At 44.5% G+C, this 25,854-nt stretch overlaps 1 protein-coding gene across 3 annotated transcripts in view; it reads right to left on the reverse strand.

Moving 5' to 3' along the window:
- qkia (QKI, KH domain containing, RNA binding a) overlaps positions 1-14,983 on the reverse strand; it is a 79,740-nt gene extending 64,757 nt beyond the window's left edge. For 2 of the 3 annotated variants that reach the window (XM_046366435.1, XM_046366436.1), the window contains exon 1: positions 14,559-14,982. In XM_046366435.1, the coding sequence (XP_046222391.1) occupies positions 14,559-14,703 (145 nt within the window). In that variant the 5' untranslated portion in view covers positions 14,704-14,982. Of the gene's footprint in view, positions 1-14,558 lie in introns of all 3 variants that reach the window. The other variant, XM_046366437.1, reaches the window with a different exon arrangement.
- Between the last annotated feature and the right edge of the window lie 10,871 nt (positions 14,984-25,854).

The raw sequence follows: 25,854 nt of genomic DNA on the forward strand, positions 1-25,854 counted from the left end.
GCTTAATCTTTTTTTTTATACCCCCGCGGTGGTGGTAAAGAGCATTCGCAAAGGTACACGTTTATCCACTTTGATAGATAAAGTGCGCCGCTACACAAAGCGCATGAGCGAACATATATTTTGCCTTAATGCATTCCCTTCCAGTCCCAGACGATTTTATCCAAAGCGACACTCCACTTCAACAGTTAAGGCTTTGCGGCAGAAGGTATGAGAAAAGGGCTCTTAAAAAAGGTGAACAAAAATCTAATATGCGGGTGATTGAGCCATGGAAATTCATTTCTGCTCTTAGCATTGACCAGTGAGATGGATGATGACTGTGGCAAATCGTCGGCAGGCCTCAATATTCTCAGGGGCCGACGTAATTGCTGGGCCAAAACAAAAAACACTAAACTGCCATTGAAAGGAATGACACTGTGGTTTCCAAGGCGAGCCAGTGAACGATTTATGTTTGCAGGACTCTGCTAAGCAGTCGGAGTAAAAACCTCTGGCGCCAGTTCTTTGAGCAGATATGCTACTCAATAAACGACTGGAGTAACAAGGCCTCTCAATCCTCCATCTCTCCACTGGGCCTGATGTGAGCCAAGATAGGAAATACAGCAGCACAAATTTGGTTTGGTCGTTCGATGCTTCGCAGTACTTCCCAAACACAGTTAGCTGCATAAATTGGGTAGGGACAAAGTGTAAGGCTGCATGGTGTAGAGAAAACAATTCTGAAAAGCAGCACGTTCTGCTCGATAGCAGTCAATGAGCGGGCACAGAGCTGCTTCTAATGGCAGGAAAAGGATATCGAAATGACAGCTACATGCACTGTGCAGGTCCTTTGTGGATAACTTCCACAACAATACAAAAATAATAATAATTAAAGGGGTGAATCGCCTCACTGCAGAAACAGCACAAAGAGAACCTTTACCAGTATCAAGCCAAACTTGACTATTTGAGGTGCTTATAGCTTTCTGGTTGAGGGGAATTTTAAAATCCCTTTTCCTCTGATCGCTACAAACTTCTTCCCTGCCTGCTAGTTGAAGCATTCCAGCAGTTAGCCAGGGATTGGATAGATTCAGTGTGTTGGTGTTCTGACGGAAGCCAACATGTCAGCGAAAGAGACAATAATAGCAGTGCTTCTGAGGTTGCTGGCGCTAGCAGCCGAAAATCTGACAAACGTGGCTTAATGTGCCTCTTGGCAGCGGGTTGCGGCAGCATGACGACTCCAATAGGATGTGTCATAGCTGGTCAGCGTGTCAATTAGACAATGAAAACAGACATTCACACAGGAGGAACACAGTCATGCATTTGGGTCCCACAGCTTTGGCGAATCTCTGGGTCCGTGTACAGTGCCACAGACCAAAGCAGGCTGCTGTAGTCAACATTTCCTATACTGTTGGCAAGAAAAGAACAGGCAGTGAAATGGAAATTCGGCATGGCTGTGGAAGTCAGTGAGTAGAAGGTAGGCGTATAGGCCTGACTCAACTGACTAATGCAGAACTGAAGTGCTAATTTGGCAATATTGCTAGCCAACATCTCAGCAACCCCCACCCCCCCCGATTCCAAATTATTGAGCAAAAAAGTGAAACGTAAAGACTAGCTCTCCTAGTGCCAAAGCCTTCTAACCATTATCAGATCTGAAAACGAAGAGACCTCGGGATCTCTGCAGAGCTATTAAGCCCTGCTACTAAAATTAGAACAGGAGATCACCACATGTGGAACTGCTTTATGGTCTGGGTGCGAACGGGGGTACGGTATCAGCTCAATGAGGCATGAGAGTGCTTGTTTGCTGCACAGGGAGAGGTCTGCTGTTGGACAGCGCACTCACGAGGGCCTGGCCAATTCAGAGCCATAATGGCTTCCCTTTTAATGGCCGCCGCGGGGCTCTCAGTATTCTACACGTGGAGGTACATTAGGAAGACACCCCCAGGGTGCTCACTAGCCATGTAGCCCTTAGCACCACAAGCCGGCGACACAGGGTAACGGAACATACAAACTCACGCTGCTCTTAACACCATTGGATCCCTCCCATTGGCAACCACATGCCAACATTCATGTAGAATAACAGTAATATAAGGAGAAAAGGGTCGTGCTTGATGCCAATGGTCCACTCAGCAAATCCTGCATATGATGCAATTCACCAACTAGTAATTCTAATGCACCCACCAGTTTAAAAAAACCAAATGGGGTATTAATCTCACACCTCCATTATTCTCCCTTTTCAAGGGAGCTCATTTCAGACTTCACATACCACGGAATGTGAGCAAATAAAATACAAATAAAAAATAAACACGTGCTGTGTGCTCGACTCTCCAGACTCACCCACTGTTTATGTTAACCCACTTCCTCATCGCGATGGCTGATCCAGCAGGAGAAGCAAGCACCACCCACCTTCAGTCTGGCCCTTAGGCGCTCACCCACACTGCTTTAGAGAATACAAGCCATCTGCTAAGCATTCTAGGATGTGAGTTAACAGGGGGGAGTAACAGGAAAGGACTGGGATGTTGGGCTGATTATGTGTCTGTTGAGGGGAACAGAGGCAGACAGAGGCCATGGCCACATGTTTCCATTGGAAGGACTGTAACGATAGCCAGAAGAAGCATTTCCTTTCGGTGCTTGCCAGGGCAGAGTAGCAGGCTGAAAACAAAACACAGAACAAGGAAGACAGCAGCCACACCACAATGACAGGAAGTGTCCAGCTGTCAGAAGAGGAAGTAATGTGTTAAAAGATAACAGTCCTGCTTCCTCCGAGCCTGAAGCGCCCTCATAACATCCTACGGGGGGTGGGTTATGCCATCCTGTCATTCAGATGGCTAATTATTCCTGGACCCCCAAAACATATTACACAAGATCTCCCCGTAACCCATGCTTCATATTACCCTAGAGTGAAGGATGCTTGCACCTTGCAGTCTTACAAACCTTCAAAGGCAGCACTATAGAAAAAAAATGAAGTCACTCAGAGGTCAGAGCAGGGCACGTACTGTCACTGTCTCGATGGGGCTTTCCCCCCCACCATAGAGCCGGGCAAAAGCAATCTGTGCCTTTCCCATTGGATGTCGTTAGTCAAACGGTCATTAAGGCGGCCTTGTGACTTACTGTTATGGTGAAGGGGAGAGGAGCAGAGGGCTCTCTCCATCACATCCATTGGTGGGAAGGGTAAGAGACAATGACGCACAACAGCATTTCTTTGGCTTCAATTAGCAGGGCTAGAGGTCATGCTATGACAGGGAGCGTTTACACCAGGGCCGGAGAGAAACAGACTTAATGCCGGTAGTGAAATAATGGCCGCAATGTGATTATGCCTTGGGGCATGGAGCAGCTAGACAACTTCACATAGAAGGTGGTAACATCACTGTGCAGCTATGGTTGAACCTGCCAAAACTTGTGGCTCAACAGTGGCTGTATATGAACAGGCTGTGATGGGAGATTGTGGGATGGAAAACCAACCTCAGATCTTTGCCTGGTCATCCTCTAGTAATAATAACTACCAGTTCGTGTTGACGCTGAAACAAGGCGCTCATCAGGTTTTGGAGGGGGGGGGGGGGGTGCAGAAGTGGGTCAGGATATCATAGCATCAAGCAAACAATCTCCGCCCTGATCGGTCAGCAGTGAGTCAGGAAAGCCATCAGAGTCCCTGGGCATGCTTAAGGGTTTAGGCATTGATTGTTTTCAGAGTGCTGGCTGTCTGATGAGGATGGGAGGGATGAGAGAGGAGCAGGGCAGTCTGGTTTGTCTAGAGAAACTCAGAGCAGGGGAGGCTGGTTTGAAGAATGGGTGACCCAGGGCTAATGCAAATAGACAGGCCCCGTAACAGGCCTTTAATGTCAGCACTGGTCTTCAGATAAGAGGAAATGTACCCCTCAGGCAGAATTACTGCCATGCAAGACACAGGAGAAAACAGAGAGGGAGAGGACTAGCAGGAAATAGCAAGCAGCCATAGAATGTGCCAGACTTCGACAGAGCGGAGAAGGTAGGCTGGCAAGTTGTTACGGACTTCTCCCCACGCCGATGTAAAACGGCTTAGGACAGCGTCAAGGGCATGGGAGTCATTCAGAATTCCCATGGAAAACTAGACACTGGTCTGAGCATTCGTAAATGCTGATCACACCGCCCGCGTTGTGCGCATTTATTTTGCAGTGCACACAAATGTTATCCAATCATTTCATCCAAACCTGTCGCGCAAGTCACGGGCATATCCTTGGCCAGGCACTAACCTAGAAGTTGGTTCTATTTAGCGCTCTCTGCAAGTCCCTCCTCATTGTTTTTTTAGGAGTAGATACCCATGTGGGTGATTGAAAGATGAACCGAGGTCCACACTCGAGTCCAGTTAGTGACAGTAACGCACCATAAACTTAGTTGGCAACCGTCATATAAAGTCCACAGAAGAAGGCTGGAGGAGAGATTACTGGAAACTAACTAAGTTTCCTTTTATCTGTGGATTAATTGTCCGTAAAGAAAATTGTGCGACTCAATTCTAGAAAGATTTATATATATTTTTTTTTACGTATGCATTTTTGGTAAAATAACTTAATGTCTATATCCCAGATTAAGTTAACAGCAAGCTAGCTAACTAAATGTCTGTGAATGTTTGTTTTGACCCGTCCCCAAATTAATAGATGATTCAGAGTTCATCTTGACATTTCAACCTGCGTGTCATTATCACATCTGGTGTGGATGGACAAAAATCAACATGCACATGGCCAGTGTAGTCAGCATGTTAGTGTTTTGCACAATAAGAAATTGTGTGTGCATAATTTACCAGATCACAAAACGATGCAATAATACTCATTCGAGCAGAGGCATGTGGTGAGGGGGAGGAGGAAAAAGGAACCAGAGCCACTCATCGAGTGTGTCAGATGGTCAATAAAAATTTAAGGAAAAGGGTTGAGGAAATGCTCACGCCACCGACAGTTTGAACCAGTGTCAAGCGCAATCCGTGAACTTCCGAGAGGAGAAAATTAAGGTGGAAGGGGGAAGAAAGAAAAAAAAACAGTCTACCAGGCGAGCTGGAGAAACGGGGAGCAGTCCGTCGCTGCAGATTAGGGCCCCGAGACGATACCTCACCTGAATGTGACAGAACACAGCCAGTGCCTCTGCATCGATTCAGACGCCCAGAGGATACGGACTCTGGCCTGCTGCACACAGCAAGAGCATCGTATACAGATATCCCATTATAGTAATCTTATCTAACACATTTTCTCCCCTCCTCCCTAGTAATCTTTATGAAGGGCCACTGCTTTTATCGGCCCCTACTTAGAGTGGACAACGGTTGTAGTGGGTACTAGCACGGTAGTACCATTGGTGACAGTGGGTTGTTGGCCCTACAACACAAGGGATCATTGTGTGGAACTGAGGGGGGAGGGAGGGCAACTGACCTTCCCCTCAGCCTGGGAGAAGACCTCATTCAGAGCACATATGCATTCTCTTTATCGCCCACACCCTCTCGGCCTTGCTCCCCTTTCCATTCAGTGCACACAATCAATCAATTCTCTGTGCCTAGAAAACACACTAACCCTTTCATTAGGACCACGATGATTTCCCATTATTTTCCCCCTGGGAATGTTGTTTATGCTTTCATTTTGTGTAATGGTGTTAAATAAGCTTTTGTTTCCCCAATTAAAACCTTTAAAAAAAAACCACAAAAACAGCCATTGTGGTTGCTTGTAATCTAGTCAAATCTCAAACTGATAAATCAGGCTAATCCTTCAGCAAAACAAACTTGCTGCAAAATATCAGAACAAATACTTCTAGAAAAAGAGCCATTATTCAACCTGCCCATATGCAATTCTATAATTTCATACAGGCACTCACGGCCCTACTGTAGTAGTCAGTCGGCAACATTGAGCAGAGAAAGACAAACTTGCAGAACACTGCTACAGTCAACCTCCTGGTGCTCTGCCGGTATCACCGGATGTTGTGACGCAACCACTGGTTTGAGGGGGGCAAGTTCAGGGTAGGAGACGGGACAAGGATGCACTGACTTGAGCAACTGCAGTGTGGAATTCAGCAACTATCACCACAAATTGCTTCAAGGTACCCTGACCGTTTGCATTTACCCTCGACCGTAAGTCTCAATTTACTCAAACCTGTTCTTCTGAATACATTTTAAAAAACACCTTTGTCAGCTGAGCAGAGGTCTACTCACTGCCAGGGTGAAACTAGGCTAAGGCTTACAGATTGAGAGGACTAAGCCACATTCGTACTCAAGACTGACTTTACCTTGGTGGTTAACAAGACAGGCACACCCTTCCACAGACAATAGAAAGGAGAATGTTAACAGGTTGCTGGAGCTGTTTGGCAAGAGAAACAGGGGGAAACAGGCAGAGCCTTGGGATCTGAATGGCACTACCCTATACATATTTGATGGTGTAGTGCTAATGATGGTCTCATACGCCCAGAGGGGAGGGTAATGCTCAGCTACAGAAGCGTTAGAGAAACAAGTTTGAGACAGGTAAATGATTCATTGTTGATTTAAAAAATGTTTGTTTTTATTATTTAAAAAATTGCAGCTTGTGCCTTGCAAGGAGAAGTCGAAGGTTGCAAACTGCCTGAAAAATGGATCTGTTGTAGCATTTATGGAGGAGATGAGCGGGAGCTAGAAAGCTTTCAGGGCTTTATTCCAGGACTAAACGTTCCAAAAATAAGTCCTGCATGATATGCACAAGGCAGATTGGGGTCGTCTACAGTTAATGTAGATCAAATGGAGTTAAAATTCACTAACAGTAGGCATTTGCAAAAACTAAGTGATATCGGTTAAGCGCACTTCAAGCTACCCTAAATTCCCCAGCTAGCCGCTAATGCTTGCCATTCCTCTCAGAAGAGAGGAAAAGAATGCAAGCAGAGAGAACAAGAATCAGCTCCACCTTCCTGCTCGGTGTCAAAAAACTAAAAGATGAAGGGGGAAAACGCTGACAAATAACACAGCAACTCCGAATTGTTAGGCCCCATCTACAGCAACAGCCAGCCCTGAGACTCAATTGACTCAGACTAGAGCAAAAACAAAATGAGACAGAGAGAGTGTTGGAAGGAGTGGGATGGGAGCTATTCGAAGGAGTCGTGTGGACGAGTGAATGGAGATTTTTATTTTAGCAGTCGCAGGTGGACTCTTACAACTCACAGGAAACGGGAGAAACAGAAGCACCTTGAGAAACAATACTGAACAAAAACACAACATGTAAAGTGTTGGTCCAAGTTCCATGTGTTGAAAAAGATAAAATTATATGCACAAATAGCTTGTGAAATTTTGTCACATCCCAATTAGTGAGCATTTCTCCTTTGTCAAGATAATCCATTCACCTGACAGGTTTGGCATATAGAGAAGCTGATTAACCCTTAGTCTACAATTTCCACAACCCCCGTTATCAAATTAACATAGCTAGAGTTTTTGCATGGGCTGAGTCTCAACCCCCCGCATCTGCAGATGTCAACCCCCCACATCTGCAGTGAAAGGTGGCAGAGCTAGAGCCGTATTTGTCAGACCATGAGACATCCCTAGAAAAATAAATAAAGGCATTCACAAAAATGTCTAGTGTCTCAACGGTTTGGCCTACAAAGTATTACGACCAGTCTAATGAAAGATTACTCATGAACAATGCCATTCTCAATTCTGCTCTAGGGGTCTTCTCAAGGTTCCCAGTAACAGTTTATTTCTATGAAAGTATGGAGATACGTCCCTTTTAGACACTAAACTTGGCAAAAAAAAACTGTTTACTGATCTCTCAGATATAGGACACACTAGGACAGATTTTGTTTTGGCCAGCTGGTTGTACCATGTAGTGAATCTGTTATTCAATGCATCCATTGGTTAATAGCAGAAATGCCTCTATATTTTGATGCCTCCGGGAGTCTTAAAATTCAAAATAGCTAAATGATTCTTGGTCATTCCATCTTAAAACAATTCCATGTCCTAGCTTAGAACTCCCCTCCCTGGCTCTAGAGGGTTAAACAGCATGATCATAACAGGTACACCTCATGCTAGGGACAAAAGGACACTAAAATGCGTTGTCAACACACAATGCCTCAGATGTCTCAAGTTGAGGGAGCGTGCAATTAGCAGAGCTGTTACTATAAGTCGCCTCCGTCGTTTTAGATAATTTGGCAGATGCGTCCAACGGGCCTCACAACCTCAGACCACACGTAGCCAGCCCAGGACTTCTACATCCGGCTTCTTCACCTGTGGGATCGTCTGCGGGGGCGTGCTGAGTATTTGTCTGTAATAAAGCCCTTGTGGGGAAAAACAAATTCTGATTGGCTGGGCCTGGCTCCCCTGTGGGTGGGCCTATGCCCTCCTATTGCTGCTCCCCTAACCAGTCATGTGAAACCCATTACACAGGGAAAGGGACATAAAGGAGTAGGGCTTTGCCTTCAGCCATTTTATGAAGCGTAGAAACAGGCTGGTCGTCTTTCCCAGAGACTAAACCAAACATAGGCGACCCTTTCTGCCTGAAATGGGTGTTACTTCCTTTGGCTAAGCATGTTTCTCACATGCACAAACTGGGCAGAGGAAGGGATAGGGCAAAGTCTAGGGAGGATGAGTTTAAGCTAAATCATTCCAAAAATAAATGAACCAAGACAGCTGTTGTGACATAAGTATTACAACCAGCCGCATAGGCACGGATGGGCCCAATCAAATCAGATTGAGCAAAAAAATAAATAACTCACTACTTGTCAGTGTTCCAAACAGGACAGTATTTGTCTTTACCTAAACATGCACACACCATCTGATTGAATTCATAGCTAGCAGTGCGCATTGACACACCTTACGGATGAACAAAAATATACTAAACTACACACCCCCAGGGCACTGCCCTTCTATGAATTCTGATGGTGCATTAGGGTCCTATCAAATCAGTTTGATTTATTTTGCCCGAATCAGTTCTGTTACATTTTATCGGGTGTCCGTTCTAAATTTTTTCCAGGTTCTCACACTAAACTTTTTTTTATTTGTATAAACTCTATACAAAGTGAAGACCAGACATACTCGCACACAGACTCATTCCTGTTTCGTTTCAGGAAAGATGAATAAACATCACCGATGCATATTGTTAATGTCTTATGATCACATTTGGCAAATTAAGTTCAAAACACTTAGTGGTTATCCAACTAAATTAAATGTAAAAATAGTTGCATTCTGCTTTAAATGTCTGGAATCCGCCTGCACTTTCCACAAAAGGGATTTTATTAGGGCCCTAGTGTATGCACGCCTTTGGAACAGTAAACTCTGTGCTATTCTGATCATTTGAAATATAGTTTAAGACCATAAGCCATGAATTTACATTCTAAAAAACATATGGTCCTCAAAAATCAAGTTAAATGGTTTGAGTACGATCAAGTAGCGCAGTGCAATAGTAAAAGTGGCCTATGCATTTAATGGTTTGAGTGGTCCAATTTCCAAACACACAACGAACTTGGCTACGTTACAGATTACAATGTCTCTAAACTGTCATGTCCTGTTCGCGCCATGCATAATTTGTTATCCAGTGTTCCAAATGCTGTGCCATTTCCCTGCTGACAGGAAGCACCGTGACCTTGCTTGTGGAACTTAAAGTTGCTTAAGTTCAGAGAACAGCTAAACTGAACAATTTTAAATTAAAGAGAAAATAAAATGTAAGATCCCATAAATGGCTGCTTGAAAGCAGCCAAAACGCAGAGTGGCTTGGGTGACAGAAAAAGCCAGACAACTGGGGCAGAGGCGGTTGTGATAAGACCGCCCCAGCACTCACGGGATTGTGGCCCAAGATAACAGGGCAGGCAGGGCCTGTTGGAGGATGACTTCATCAGCTGTAGCAGGGACGGCCTGCACAGGGCCGTGGGCCAGGCTGAGCTCACACAGACAACAGCATGCGGGCATCAGATAGTCCCCGGGAAAAGGGGGGGGGACACTATGGATCCTGGACAGCCTTGCACTCACCCTGTCAGCCTCCTTTGGCTGCCCATTTTATTACCCAAGGAGAGCACAAGGGAGCAATTGAGAAAATCAGGCCTGCAACTCAGCTTTACAACTGGTCGCTCAGTGAATGGTCTTGTTAATTAAATTCTATCTTATAAGTGGTGCCTTGGGAGGGAATCCGAGGCAGGGGTGTGGAGGGGAGGGTGACAGAGACCCATAAAAGGTTTCAGCCTGCACAACAACCATGCCCTGATCCCCCCTCCCCAGTTGAGAGCTTTTGTCTCTGAAAGCCCCAGGCACAGTCTTACTTTGCGAGTGGCACTCAATCTTGTTTGATGGCAAATTGATTGCGTGTCGAAGGTTAGTGCAGATCTAGCCCTGCCCCGTGCTTGCAAAGGGTCACCCTACGGCAGGAAATGAAGTGCCTCGGCAACGGGTAGGGACTGGGTATAGACCGACAGAACCGCATACTCTTCTGTAATCTTTATTAAGGGCCAACTCTAAACCCCAACTGTCCCAGGGGACTTCCAGTGCCTAAACAGATTCACTCTAAAAAAAAAACATGACAAATCACAAGGAAGCATCTGATTAAACACCAGCAACAAACCGTAAACACAAAACTCTATCAATTGTGCTTCGGTTAGCGGGGAATCAGTCTGCTCTAGAGACGGCCTTTGAACAAAACAGATTCAGTTTGAGTAAAAAGTCATTGGGTTTGGCATCCAAAGAGATGACTAAACAGTCTACACTGATTTAGTGCTTACCCTTACCCGCTCTAAACCAATTGCCTGTACTTCAGCTGCCTTAGAAAATGTTATAGGATCTCCACGCCAACAAAAAAAACACTGCAATTTGTATAAACAAGTTTGCTTGTTGGGGTGATGACAATGTAATGTAAAAATGATAATAAAAAAGACAAAAACATGGCAGGTGTCACCACAGAAAGATGACCTGCTTTCAAAAAATGCCTGTCAAGTCAAGTGACCTTGACTGGCTCAATACACACCAGCAATATAAAGGACCTAGGCAACACGTACATCTTGGTGCCGAGCTAAACCAGGGAACCGGGAGTAGTTGTTACACAAGGGGGTCACAGGGGCTAATGCTCATGATGTTGGCTTTCCCTCGCCATTGAAACAGCTGCGCGCACACACACCAAGTTGAAGGCACCTGAATGTGTGTTGTATACGAGTGTGTCCGCAGCTGTCAGCAGAGCTCTGAAGGAGAGAACCTTAACTTCCTTCCCCTTCCAGTCGACTTTACTTCAGCTGTTCAATTTAGACAGAGGGCATCTTGTCATGTGGTCACAGTGCATTTGTATGTGAGATGAGGCAGTGTCGAGTAGCGCCAGCATACCAGAATGACTTCAATACCAGGTTTCGTATCATGGTAAAACAAAGCATATTAGCAAGTCACAATGGCACTTAATACAGACAAAATACGGTGCTATTCAATCACCAGACATCTTTTAAGTTTAACATCACTACGTTCAAAAAATTACATTAATTATGCAGAGTCTAATTGATTCATGCATACATTGCTTTTACCAATCCAAAGCTACATTTATGTTAGAGATTTACCCTTCAAATAAATGCTATTGATAGACTGAGTAAATCAAGATCTAGCCAAGGCCCATTGCATTGTAATGTTCTAGCCCATTCTTCCTCAGCTCCCTACTCATGTTTCACAAAAGTTAACATGCAGCCTAGACTCCCAGTGCAGGTTAATTGGAGCAGACATGGTGCACTTGCGCTATAAAGAGTACATCGGCTGCTCTAATACAGACTTGATCAGCGAGACAAATTTGTCAAAAGTTGCAAAATTCTACAACAGAACCATTTTACATGTTCTTGCATTCAAAAAGTACAGATGTTTGAGCATACCATGCAACACTACCTGTGAGTAAATTATTATTCTCAATATGATAACTTTCCAGTGTACTTTTCCATAAGAAATCTTGACAAAGACAATGCTGCTGAAACATAAAAAAGTAGTAACGTTTGTTTTTCAAGGGTATTTCCTTCAGCCAACTCCCATTGTCATTCAGTCACTCATCAGCAGGTACCAGGGTCACCTTGACTAAATGACTAATGACAGGTGTGATTCCTATAGTGCCACTTCCTATGCAACCTAAATAGAATCCCAGGCTGTAAACTACTTCCTGGAAAAATCTGCTGACACATCATTGGAATCAAATTATTCACACAATAACCCAAGGTTAAATAAACAAAATCACTGCAGTCTGCAAGCTGTCCTCTCAGACAGAAATCATAATGAACTGCAACGTTTATCCTCGCCACCTACTGAAACCGTGGTCTGCATTTGCATAACATGAATGGCACGCAAATGTACCCCACACGACTAGCTTCCCACTGTGATTAATAGCAGCAGTCTACTTTATAAACATCATCATGCTATGGCATGGTAATGCTTTTCCCTACACTCAGGTGACGTTTGTACTCAATATTACAGCAGTGCACTATAAATGGGGATGGGCTCACGCCAGAAAGTGCAAGTCCAAAGAGTGAGCAAAGAGGGCTGCTCCTAGACAGCCTCCTGCTCTGGGGTGATTTTCCTCACACACACTCAACATTTGACAGTGGGGTAAAGTTTGGGTGGCTGCTTTGGTAAGCCCAGTAAATTGTAGAGCTGGAAAGAGACGAAGGCAGGCAACATGCAAATTGTGAAACCTCACGTGCAGCCAGGGAAAGGGGGGGGGGGGGGCTCAGCACCAGTCTCTTAAACTTCCCTCCAATGAGTAACAAGGCCAGGGTGGTGCAGCCACATTGGGCTGCTAGGTAAGCGTTCACTGCGGCCAGGCCTCCAGAGCTGGTCGGGTAAACCGATTCAGCAAGAGAGAAACACTGGTGCCTGGTCCCTTTTCCTCTTATCTGGAGGAGTTTGGGTACAATATAGTGGGGGTAGGGAGGCAGGATGAAATTCAGGAGAGAAAAAAAGGCCCCACAGTTTCCTGTCTCCCTTGAAAAAACAGCAGGGAGGGAAGGAAAGGGTTGAGTGAGCAGGGTTTAAAACAACAAAAAGCCCATATATACATATATACATTTTTTTTGTTGTTGGTAGAACAGACAGCCTAATACATGCAAACATGCCTCATCTCCAACCTCTCCCCCTGTGATTTTTTTTTCTCCCTCCAAAACAACCTCTCCAGAATGCAGTTTAGCAATGCTTAAGTGAAAGATGTGAGTGTATCTAAACTGGCTTTATGGTAGACTGGAGAGGTAGAAGCTGGCTGGGGAGGTATTTCAGATGTCACAGTGCAGACAACTTGTTTTACAGGTGACAACACTCCTTTGATTGAACTGGTTGGTAAAAATGTGCACCATGAGATAAACATGACACATTTTGGTTCTATATTTGGAATAAAACTCAAGTCTTCAAAAAAAGTACTTTACCAGACTAGATTCAACTGAATACTTTTCGCATTACCAACGCAATATAGCGACACTAATCTTTATTCCCAGAAAAGTGACTAGACGTCAGCCGTCCATATCATAGATAAGGGCAGGACAGTGAGGGGGAAGTGGCGCTCTCTAGCGTCACCTACTCAATTACATAAAACACACACGACTCCCGTTGTGAATAGTACATTGGAGGGTTTCCCAAACTCGGTCTTTTTTGCTACACAGCCGATTCAAATGAGATGGTTATTTGAGTCAGCAATGTAGTTAGGGCAAAACTGCATGATTGTATATAACAGAAATAGGCCGCAATAGCAGTAGATAGTTATGTAAACTACGCATCAGAAGTGGCAGACTAGAAAATATCATGCGACAACGTGGCTGAGACGATGGCACCGACAAAGGCATGTAACAAAACACGACCATAGAATGAACAAACGACACAAATCCTACCTAGGCAGTCGATATTTTTTCTCGGTTAATAAAACAATTTTTTTAGCGTAAAGACCACAATTAGCTTCAAATCTAAAGAACCTATAAATATTTTCACGGGAAAACCACCGCAGAGCCATTGTTTCGAAATCCGAATCGCAACAGTGGAGGAACATTCCGATGTGGCGCAATTCCATCAGGCAGCTGATAATAAACAAGTAGCGTATGCGTGTTTATCCCAACAAAAACTAGCTGTTATGGAGCGAATACAGGCAGATGCATTGTGTTTGATAGGCAACTTTTATCGGAAGGTTGTCCACGAAGGCTGGCACGTTTTATCCTGACTTTTTTTTAACCAATCCATTTCACACGAGTTCGATGAAACGTCGAGACTGGCTCTCTAAAAACAAACTCTTATTTGCCCGTAAATCAAACTTGACAGGATAGGCTACAATATAATATAATATACACTGGTAAGAAAATGTCGAGCTAGTTGTGTCGGTCCTGGCTAGCTAGTTAGCGGGCTAAAAAACTTTTACTTCGTCGTCACATGTATAGCCAAATGACATGTTTAGCTACAAATAAATTGAGGTTTGGTTGGAGAGAAAAACCCCGTTTGAATGGTGCACGAAACTAGTTTCACTTCCTCGAAGTTATCAATTTGTAAAGTTAAAAGAAGAAGTTGTGTGGCGTTCTGCGATACTGTAACTCGCTAGCCTGCCATGTTAGCCGGGCTATGTAGCTAGCGACCATGCCTGCGCTCTTTGTAGCAATGCCCACCGAGCTCGAGAAATACGTTTTCCCTTCCAACCTCCATTTCTCAAGGCGGCATTTACCTTCATCGAGAAGCCTCTCAAGGTGTGTAAAGATGCCGCACAGATTTGGCAAGCTGGTCATCAACTTCTTTTCGTTCAACAATTGCATCAAATAGTCGGGACTCGGCCTCGGCCTCTCCTTCACTTCGATCTCCCCGACCATCATATTTGCGTCGAGCGTGCGAGCGAGCCTCCAACAGAATCCTTTCTTATGAAAATGTTTAAAAAATAAAAAGGCTCAAGAAAAAAAAAACTTGCAGATCAAATCCTTTGGTCCCCCCCCAAGTTTCGATCGCTGTAGTTTGACGACCCTGTGTGCAATATCTGAATGAAGTTGTTGTTGTTCGGGGAAAAAATAACCACTATCTCCTCCCAAAGAGTTCGTTCGCGATGTACTCTCCTCTACTCTGTGAGCCCAGGGACGTACCAATTTAACCACTGTCAGTACGAGCGAGTATTAACCGAAAGCGTTCGTCCTCCTCTTCACCTATTGGCCAGAATCGCTTTCAAGGGACTGATGATATAACCAATAATGACAAGGTACTGCACCATGAAGGCGGTGACGTGCCAATACTACACAGAGATTAGAACCAATACAGTGCATGCAATACAGTGGACGTTTATTTACAGATTTCATACACAGGTTGTACCTTGTCGTTTCTCTTTAACGTTTCTCTGTAACTACCGATATGTGCTATCCAGAGCCCTAAATAGGATATTTCGGTAGTTTACAGCTAAATCAAAAGCATAGTAATGCTTTTATTTTATTTTATATATTGCAAGTTAAGCATTGTTACATCTAAACACTTGATGATTAATGTTTTAATTTGATGGAGATAATTATATTCAATATTATGGTACACCCCCCCTTGCATCTTCAACTGTGATATGATATAAATATTATTATTATTATTATTGGACATACAACCAACAGTTGTATTATTAGTTGTGTGACCAAAATAGACACGGGTCATGACATTTAAAATCGAAAACAACTCCCTAAAATACCTCTCAAGGTCCGCTTTGGATGAATGAATCAATGTGACAATAATCAGTATATGCCTAGGCTATTATAACAGGCCTGCCTCTTCCTTGGACAGACCTTTCCATATCTATTGAAGCTGAACTCAATGCAGATGATCAATAGCCCACACAATGGAGCCACCTGGGTCGTTCCCCAATTGTCTAATTCAAAGAAACCCTGTCATGTTCTAATTTTGGCAGCTGTCGACTGAGCGGGGCCCACCTAAATCTGCGAATTTGACCTGGGCCCCTATTCAATTGGTTCACTGTAGTCTATCGGCCTTTGTGGAAGTAGTCCCTCTGCTTTGGCATATGAATAGTAACCAGCTGCACTGTGACCTGCTTTAGCCATCGTGTCAGCCCTCAGTGATACACTTCCTTCCAGGGCCACGTTCAATTGTTAAACGTTGTCAAACGTTGCAGATAGAAATGCATTGAATAGCACCGACATAATTCCTTGTTCTACATGTTGGAGAGCATTGTTTGTTCTACATTACATATTTCTATATGGATGTTCCAAAACGTGTCCTGTAATTCTAAAACATTGTGTTGTTGTTATATCTGTTCCTCACACTAAGCTGCTACAATTAGCCATCTCAAGCTGTGGTACATCGAAGAAGACAACAAAGTAGAAATATCATTAACACTGACATACCAGATCTTAAGACATTTATCCACATGATTGTGTTGCCATCCGTCAGAGGAAAAAAAAAGCCTCCACCATGCAATTTACGCCTGGGGTAAGATATGTGTGCCCCCTCTCTTCCAATTACCAAAGAACTGCTGTGAATGTACGCAATACCGGCGGTGAAAACACATCACAAATATTTTGATTTTGATTTTTAAAGGATAGATAACTGGATCAGGTCCCTTTTACTTAAAGGATAGATAACACACTGAGCAATACGGGGGAGAAAACTAGGAAGATAGAAAAAGAAACCCTTATTTTCTGTGACTCAGAGATAGCCAAATTGTTCATGGTGTTTGCTTTATGTTTCGCTTTTTCACCCCCTCCCCTATTTGAACATAAGTGATCGAGAAAAGTCACAGATTTCGGGAATCAAAAAGATCTGGCATTTATTTCAAGCTTTGAAAATGTGTTTATTTTTTTTATCTCCACTGGCGCGCATGGTAATTTGTACCTTGCGCCTGGCTTTGTTTCTAAGTTGGGTCACATGCTCGTGGTGTGGATGTGTGTGTGTGTGTGTGTGTATGAGAGAGATTGACTGTCTTGGCAGCGAGCTAGTGTAGAGCTGAGATATAGTGTTAATCACCCCCATTGCACCCCCAACCCCTGTGTTTTTGTATTTTATTTAATAACACAGGCTCCTTTTAACAATTAATCCAATTATTGAGGCTCCGGATTATTTTGTGAACATGCGTTCGTTTAGCTCCTTTTGAAGAGGGTGTTAAAGGGCCACTGAGGGGCCACAGTTCCTGGCATCAGAGGCCACTGCCACAAGCAAGTCAAGGAAATTATTCCAGCTAGGTTGAGATAACACTGTGATAAAGCTGTTGTAACATTCTCTATCACAGCAGTAGTGATGCTGAGGCCCAAAGGCCCTGTTAACAAACATACACACAGCACAAAATGTGCGTAACAAAACCCATTTTATTTCCCATTTGTGTTCTTGTGTTCTATAGCCTACTACTGGATACCTACAGGCAAATATGCTGCCTGAATCTGGGTCAATTACAGACAAATCCATGGGAGAGAGAGAGAGAGGGTGAAATAGAAAAGGGAAGTGAGCACATTGTTTGAGAGGCTGGCGGTGGTTTAAACAAGGCATACTGTACATTCCACACACACACAAATGAATCCCTGAGATGATTATAAGTGTGTGCCTGTGTGGTTGTATGTTTGGTGGGGAGGGGGTTAGATGTAGTGTGTGTGTGTTAGTGCATGGGGGTCAATAGTAGTCCTCCATTCTCCACAGGTCGGGGGGGGGGCTCCTTTCTTTTTTATCCTCTCGTTTTTTACCCATCCTCAGCAATCAGCAGCTCCGTCAGACTGGGTGGTGGTGGATTAGGACTCTAATCCAGTCAGCAGCGTGGCGACAGATATCACATGATGGATGTGGCTACCCCGGCACCAATGCAGCGCTCTAATCAAGCCCCCCGGGCAGGCACTGTCTGTCCGTAAATGCCACAGGCCACAGGTCACAGGCGCAGCTGGTCGCTGAGAGTGGAGGGGTAAAGCCAAGGACTGTTTATTTTGTTTTCTAAGGCAAGATTTGCCATAACCTCCTTGGCACCTTCTCAATGATATATTTGAGTCTTTTCACCTTTTCACCCTAAAGCAGGGCTGATCCCGACATGGCATTGGATGAATGGATGGATTTGGTGAAGAGATGGCAAGCTTGGTTTGCAAGTGTAACAAGTGTTATTGTTCCAAAGTCCTCAGATGTTACATGGAATAGCGCTTCTGTTGAAGGTCACCTTGGCGCAGTGCCTTTTTCTATTAGTGGTTCGTCCACTCAGTGGAATGGCATGTGTGGCTGTTGTCACAGGGGGAGGAGGGAGGGAGGTTGATAGAACTAGAACAGCTGCAGCCAACTCTGAGGGACAGCATTGATAGGACAAATTTCCCCCCAACCTGCCTGCCATTCATCAGTCAACGGGACAAAAGTCAGCCCAATGCCACTGCAATGACCTACAGCATCCTAAACCATGGGTCACTCTGACAAACTGGGGACAAACTGTGAGAAACACTTACAACTTTTCCTTGCACATCTGAAAAGTCTACAAGTGGCTAGAGCTCAGGTGGAAATCCTGCCAATGCTACAACTGTAACCATGATTGTAAACAGGGTGGAGGTACTCCTAGCCCCACAGCAGATAAGAAAGAGAGAGAGTGTGTGCTTGTGTATATATGTTGTCCATGCATGCATGCGTGTGTTTGTATGAGGCACAGGAGTATGGAGAATGCTTGTGAGTCATATCAAAATGTATTAGTCGCGTACACATATTTTGCAGATGTTATCGTAGGTGCAGCAAAAAGATTATGTTTCTACCTCCAACAGTGCAGTAATACCAAACAATACAAAATAATACAGACAGTTCCACAGTCCAGAACCTCCGGCCACGGGCCCCAGTCCGGAACCTCCGACGACGGTCCCCAGTTCGGAGCCTCCAACGACGGACCCCAGTCCGGGGTCGCCAGCGATGGTCCCCAGTCCGGGGCCTCCAGCGATGAGCTGCAGTCCAGATCCTCCAGCGGTGGTTCCCAGTTCTGAGCCTCCGGCGATGTTCCACGGTCCGGTTCCACCGACAACGATCCACGGTCCGGTTTCACAGAAGCGGAGGGATCAGTGTTGGTAGCGGGGACTGCGTCCAGAACCGGAGCCGCCACCGAGGGTGAATGCCCACCTGGACCCTCCCCTATAGGTTCAGGTTTGCGACCGGGAGTCCGCACCTTTGGGGGGGGGGGGGGGGCGGTACTGTCACGCCCTGACCTTAGATATCTGTTTTCTATATCTATTTTGGTTAGGGCAGGGTGTGACTAGGGTGGGTACTCTAGGTTTTTTGTATGTCTAGGGGTTTTGTATGTCTATGTTGGCCTGATATGGTTCCCAATCGGAGACAGCCGTTTATCGTTGTCTCTGATTGGGGATCATATTTAGGCAGCCCTTTTTTCCCACTTTCTAGTGTGGGATCTTGTCTAAATTGAGTTGCCTGAGTGCACACCTGTAGCTTCACGTTTCGTTTGGTTGTTGTTTATGTTAGGTGAGTTTCAGTTGATTAAAATTATGTGGAACTCTACTCACGCTGCGCCTTGGTCTCGTCTTTATGACGATCGTGACATCTCAAATACATTTTGATGGGTTTAAAACTTTTTGGGATACTACATGATTCCATATGTTTCATTTCATAGTTTTGATGTCTTTACAATTATTCTACAATGTAGAAAATAGTACAAATAAAGAACCCCTTGAATGAGTAGGTGTGTTCTAACTATTGACTGGTACTGTATGTACAGTTGAAGTCAGAGGTTTACATATATTTATGTTGGAGTCATTAAACCATCAACCACTCCACAAATTTCTAGTTATCAAACTATTGTTTAGGCAAGTCGGTTAGGACATCTTCTTTGTGCATGACACACAAAATAAATTGTAGACCTCCACAAAGATCATACTTTTTGGAGAAATGTCCTCTGGTCTGATGAAACAAAAATTGAACTGGCCATAATGACCATCGTTAAGTTTGGAGGAAAAAAGGAGGCTTGCATGCCGAATAACACCATCCCAACCGTGAAGCATGGGGGTGGCAGCATCATGTTGTGGGGGTGCTTTGCTGCAGGAGGGACTGGTGCACTTCACAAAATAGATGGCATCATGAGGATGGAAAATTATGTGGATATATTGAAGCAACATCTCAAGACATCAGTCAGGAAGTTAAAGCTTGGTCGCAAATGGGTCTTCCAAATGGACAATGATTCCAAGCATACTTCCAAAGTTGTGGCAAAATGGCTTAAGGACAACAAAGGCAAGGTATTGGAGTGGCCATCACAAAGCCCTGACCTCAATCCTATAGAAAATGTGTGAGCAGAACTGAAAAAGCGTGTTTGAGCAAGAAGGCCTACACCAGCTCTATCAGGAGGAATGGGCCAAAATTCACCCAAGTTAAACAATTTAAAGGCAATGCTACCAAATACTAATTGAGTGGACGTAAACTTCTGACCCACTGGGAATGTGATGAAAGAAATAAAAGCTGAAATAAATAATTCTCTCTACTATTATGCTGACATTTCACATTCTAAAAATAAAGTGGTGATCCTAACTGACCTAAAACAGGGAATTTTTACTAGGATTAAATGCCAGAAATTGTGAAAAACTGAGTTTAAATGTATTTGGCTGAGGTGTATGTAAGCTTCTGACTTCAACTGTATGTGTCTGTATATAGTGGTGTGTATAAATATTATGGACAGTATATGAATAGAAAAGGGGTGTACATCTTGAAGAACAATCTAGCCTTAATGGCCTTAATCTCCACCTGGCACAGCCAGAAGAGGACTGGCAACTCCTCAGAGGCTAGTTCCTCTCAAGGTTTCTTCCTAGGCTTCTGCCTTTCTAGGGAGTTTTTTCTAGCCACTGTTTTCTACATGTGCAACGCTTGTTGTTTAGGGTTTTAGGCTGGGTTTCTGTATCAGCATTCTGTGACATCTGCTGATGTAAAAAGTGCTATATATACATGTACATTTGATTTGTACAGCAGTAGTTATATAGGATGAGGCTTGACTAGAATACAGTCTATAGATACGAAGTGGTTAAAACAATATGTAAACATTGTTGAATTGACCCGTGTTCAATGGCTATGTACATAGGGTAGCAGTCTCTCAGGTGCAGGATAGAGTACCGGGTGGTAACAGTGGCTAAGTTCAGGGCAGGGTACTAGCTGCTGGCCAGCTAGTGGTGACTATTTAACAGTCTGATGGCCTGGAGATAGAAGCTGTTTTCTAGTCTCTTGGTCCCAGCTTTGATGCACCTATGTTGTCTCCGCCTTCTAGATGGTAGCAGGGTGATCAGACTGTGGCTTGGGTGGCTGAGGTCCTTGATGATCTTCTTGGCCTTCCTGTGACACCAGGTGCTGATGTTCTGGATGGCAGGCAGTGTGCCCCCGGTGATGCGCTAGGCTGACCCCACCACCCTCTGGAGAGCCCTGTGGTTGCGGACAGAGCAGTTGCCGTACCAAGCGCTGATATAGCCCGACAGGATGCTCTCAATGGTGCATCTGTAGAAGTTCATGAGAGTCTTAGGGGCCAAGGCCAAGGCGCCAAATTTAATAAGACCTACGGGTGAGGGAGAGGGCACCTGGAGTGAGAGCCTCCTCATTGATCACGTCCTTCCAAGGAGAAGAAGGTTTGAAGGTGTAGTAAAGTCTCCTGAGATTTGCATACAGACTGTTCTACACCGATAAGAAAAACACACTATATTGCTACACACGTAGGTCAAAAAATAAATAGGATGGAGAGATTGTATTGGTTATAGCGGCGTCTCTGTTTATTAATATTTAGGAGGCATTTCAGAAAGTACTAGGAGGCGAACGTAATACAAGCCTCCTTTGAAAGTGTTCCCCCTTATCCTACTCTTGAATTGAATTAAACCGCAGATCTGACACCTGGTGCATTGGCACCGGAGATAAATAAATCTCCATTGTGGCCGCAAAAAAAGTCCACGTGCTCAGAGGCTCTGCTCGTAGCATGTGGCCTCTGCCAGACTTACTTGAACAAGATGAATTGTTCCCAGTGGGCCATTTATTTCAATTGCGCCGCCCTCCCCTTCCGTCATTGTTACTTCTATCTGCCTTTTGAGACCAGCTTTCTGAGACACATTGCTGCACTGAACTGCATTAAGGAGATCAGTGGGGTTTGAGTGTGCCACAACTGGCTAGGACCACCACAATACCAGCCAGCAGTCATTGTAGGTAAACCTTTGTAAGCACAACAAAACATTTTTTTATTTAACTAGGCAAGTCAGTTAACAACAAATTCTTATTTACAATGACAGCCTACTTAGGGAACAGTGGGTTAACTGCCTTGTTCAGGGGCAGAAGAACAGATTTTTACCTTGACAGCTCAGGGATTCAAACCAGCAACCTTTCAGTTACTGGCCCAACGCTCTAACCACTAGGCTACCTGTCTCCTAGCGACATTGCAAAAAAGTTTCTATAATATGGTGTAGAACAAACAATGAGATGAATAGCGAGAGGGAGAAAGATACAGACAGAAACAGGTTCAATCACACAGTTTGTTTGTACAGAGAAGTGAGCCACAGTTCGTGTCGTAAAGGTCCAGTTGTCAGCGATTCTCTACCTTTGTTCTTTTTTCCCATCTGGTTGAGTGTGTGAGAGGAGCTGGCCGGGCGCAACCTGCGGTCCTATTCTGCAGCTGACTGACGAGACAGCTCACTCCCCACCAGGTGACACAACAGACCCTGTCCCCCTCTTTCGGGATCCATTTCTCTCTTTCCAGGAGTCCTCCTCGCCACTGTCTCTATACCTCTGCCTTTACACACACACACACACACACACACACACACACACACACACACACACACACACACACACACACACACACACACACACACACACACACACACACACACACACACACACACACACACACACACACACACACACACACACACACACACACACACACACACTCTGCCGCAATCTCTCTGTCTCTCTCGCTCTCTTTCCCTCACGCTTTCTTTGTCTCTCATTCTTTCTCTTCTTTCCATATCTTGCGCTCTCCCTCCCCCCCCTCTCTCTCAGACACTGCTATTCGTTCACAGCACACAACTGGGCTATTTCCATCGCCTTTGTATCGCTCTGTTGACTCACCGTTACAAAAGCCTTTGTTCGCCTGCCACCGCTATGATGCGGCAAGACGGAGACACACCAAGGACACACTTGAGCTCTGTGAAAGTGACCTTCTGCAGCAGAGCGGCCAGCGAGCTAATGGAACACGCGCTAACAGAAGGGCTAGCGTAGCATGGCATTAGCTCTAGCTGGGCCAGTTGTAGAGAGGGTTTATTGCCACTCAGTGATCTGCGGAGGCAGCTGTCGAGGGCAAAGTTGGTAGCGCTTAGTGACTGCACCCACCAGGAATGCCCAGGGTCTGGGGTGACCCTCCAGGGGCTCACATTGCAGCACAGAGTAAGGATAAGGCCAGGTTGGGGATTAGGGAAAGCCATTTTTTTAACTTGCTATATTGTATTTACTTCACCACCATGACCTTTTTTTTGCCTTTACCTCCCTTATCTCACCTATTCTTCTCACATTATAGACTCATTTTTCTACTGTACTATTGACTGTATGTTTGTTTTACTCCATGTGTAACTCTGTGTTGTTGTACGTGTCGAACTGCTTTGCTTTATCTTGGCCAGGTCGCATTGTAAATGAGAACTTGTTCTCAACTTTGCCTACCTGGTTAAATAAAGGTGAAATAAAAAATATTTAAAAAATGAAAAAACGTCCCTCTTCCATTAACAACCCTGTCCCAAAGGTGGAAGAGGGCCAGAGAGCAGAAATGGCGGGGCACTCATTGGGTAATGGGCATGCCTATAGTTGGTTGTTGTAGGACTCAAGGGACGGTTACATTAGGACCCAATGGGAAGGCTTCACTCACATTGCATAGGGGTCAGATCCTTGCTCTGAATTCTTTCCATGGTTGTGCTGAATGTTTATACACATAAATCATAAATATTGAAGTCTGTCAAACCAGATCAGTGCTTTCTTTACAGTACTGTACTTTCTTTACAGTTCTGTAGTTTCTCTCCCTCATTTTTCAGTGTTTCTTTTCTTGCACACACACACACACACACACACACACACACACACACACACACACACACACACACACACACACACACACACACACACACACACACACACACACACACACACACACACACACACACACACACACACACACACACACACACACACACACACACACACACAGCTTTACAATGCTAACATTATAGGAAACCTTACACGGCACAAATACTATCAGAAACTTCATACCTTGGATTTGGAGCTTGTGCTATTTTAGCAAAGCCAGAGAATTTCCTTAATATTATCAACACACATATAAGGTACCCGGAAAACCTGAACACCCAAATACAGAGATATTGCAAAACGTTTGAATGAAGTGTGATCAATATTAAACTCCAAAACACCCAACAGACCGAAATTTCACAATAGGCAGTGAGTGAATCAAACGAACCCTCTATAATCATCTGTAATAAAAAACATTAAAATCCTTTTTTCTATCAGTTGTAGAGGACAAAGTCTTGCAGCTTCAAACGATTTTCTCAGTTTTGGGAACAAAGCGCTTCTAGGTTTTTGGATTGGCACACAGGGTGACAAAGTGAAAAATAGCTCATTATACTTCAAGAGGGAAGTTAGACTATGATCAGCAGCAGTGGTCTCGGAAATGAATGTTGCTCTTTAAGGTGACCCATTTCATTTCGAGAACACAAAAACAAAAATTCAACTCATTTAATTTCACGCTGGGCCTTCCACACCAGTGATCCGGTCTGAGGCAAATCAGACGCAGTCTAGTGCAAAGCTTCAGATGAGGTCAAATAATGCCTTATATGTTCTCTTTTCGTGGTCGTTTCAGTTTGCACTCCCCTTGCATGAACAGCTCCTGCTCTGTTGCTTGGCTCTAACGTTGTCACGACTTCCGCCGAAGTCGGCTCCTCTCCTTGTTTGGGCGGCATTTGGTGGTCGACGTCACCGGCTTTCTAGCCATTTTTCAGTGATCCATTTGTTTTGTCTTGTTCCCTGCATATCTGGTTTTCATTCCCCAATCACACTGCACATATTTATTCCTCTGTTCCCCCTCATGCCTTTGTGTGAAATTGTTTGTGTTACGTGTTAATTGTTGACGTGTCAGACTGGTTTGCTTATACCGTGTTGTTCACGAAGGTGTTTATTGTTAAACATCAATTATTGTGACTGTTTCGCGCGTTTTGCACTTTTGCCTGTGGGCTGGAGGTTTTCGACGCAGTGGCGCCCGTCTGTTGGTTTCTCCTGCCTAAATAAAGTGTGTGCCTGTTCACAACTCTCTGCTCTCCTGCACCTGACTCTGCTCCCAGTACGCACACACCTGACAAACGTTTGGATGTAGAAGGCCAATAGACTGCCTAGATTTGATGCTAGTAGGGTTTATGTGTGTTACTACTCTGATCTATTGGATGCCAGTGTGTGTGTGTGTGTGTGTGTCTACATTACTGATCAGCCCAGCTGGAGGCCAATGTCAATTTCCGCTTCTGCACTCTCACCTACCTAAATGAGCCTTGGTCCAGAGTGATCGACACACAATACAGACTCTATTTGACACAGATTAGTTCCTTTGATGTGACCTAATCGAGCTCAAAACAGACCCTTTGTGTGGAGAACAGAAGTCGGACTCAAATTAAGAAGTTGTAGCACTGAGCTGCAGGGTACACAGTGAATTGATCCAGTCATGGAGTAGTGGAGAAAACATTCTGTTATGGGAAGGGATATATTTTTAAACCATGAATGATAGACTTACTGTATTAAGCATCAACAACATATAAACCTTTGGCAGAGACACTCAAAGCACCCAAACACATGAGCAATAAGGTGTTATGAAGTTGTCTCGTGTCAAACATATTTTCTCTGTGCAGCTGTAAAGATGCTTGGTGTTGGACGTTAGTTACAACGAGAGCTGGGGCGCGTGTCTTTGTGAGTGTCTTTCTCCGGTGAGTCGGGCGTGGTGTGATGTGAGCAGCAGTCGGACTAATTCAGCCATTGTT

This window comes from Oncorhynchus gorbuscha, linkage group LG10 (genome assembly GCF_021184085.1).
Source record: "Oncorhynchus gorbuscha isolate QuinsamMale2020 ecotype Even-year linkage group LG10, OgorEven_v1.0, whole genome shotgun sequence".
Taxonomy (NCBI): Eukaryota; Metazoa; Chordata; class Actinopteri; order Salmoniformes; family Salmonidae; genus Oncorhynchus; species Oncorhynchus gorbuscha.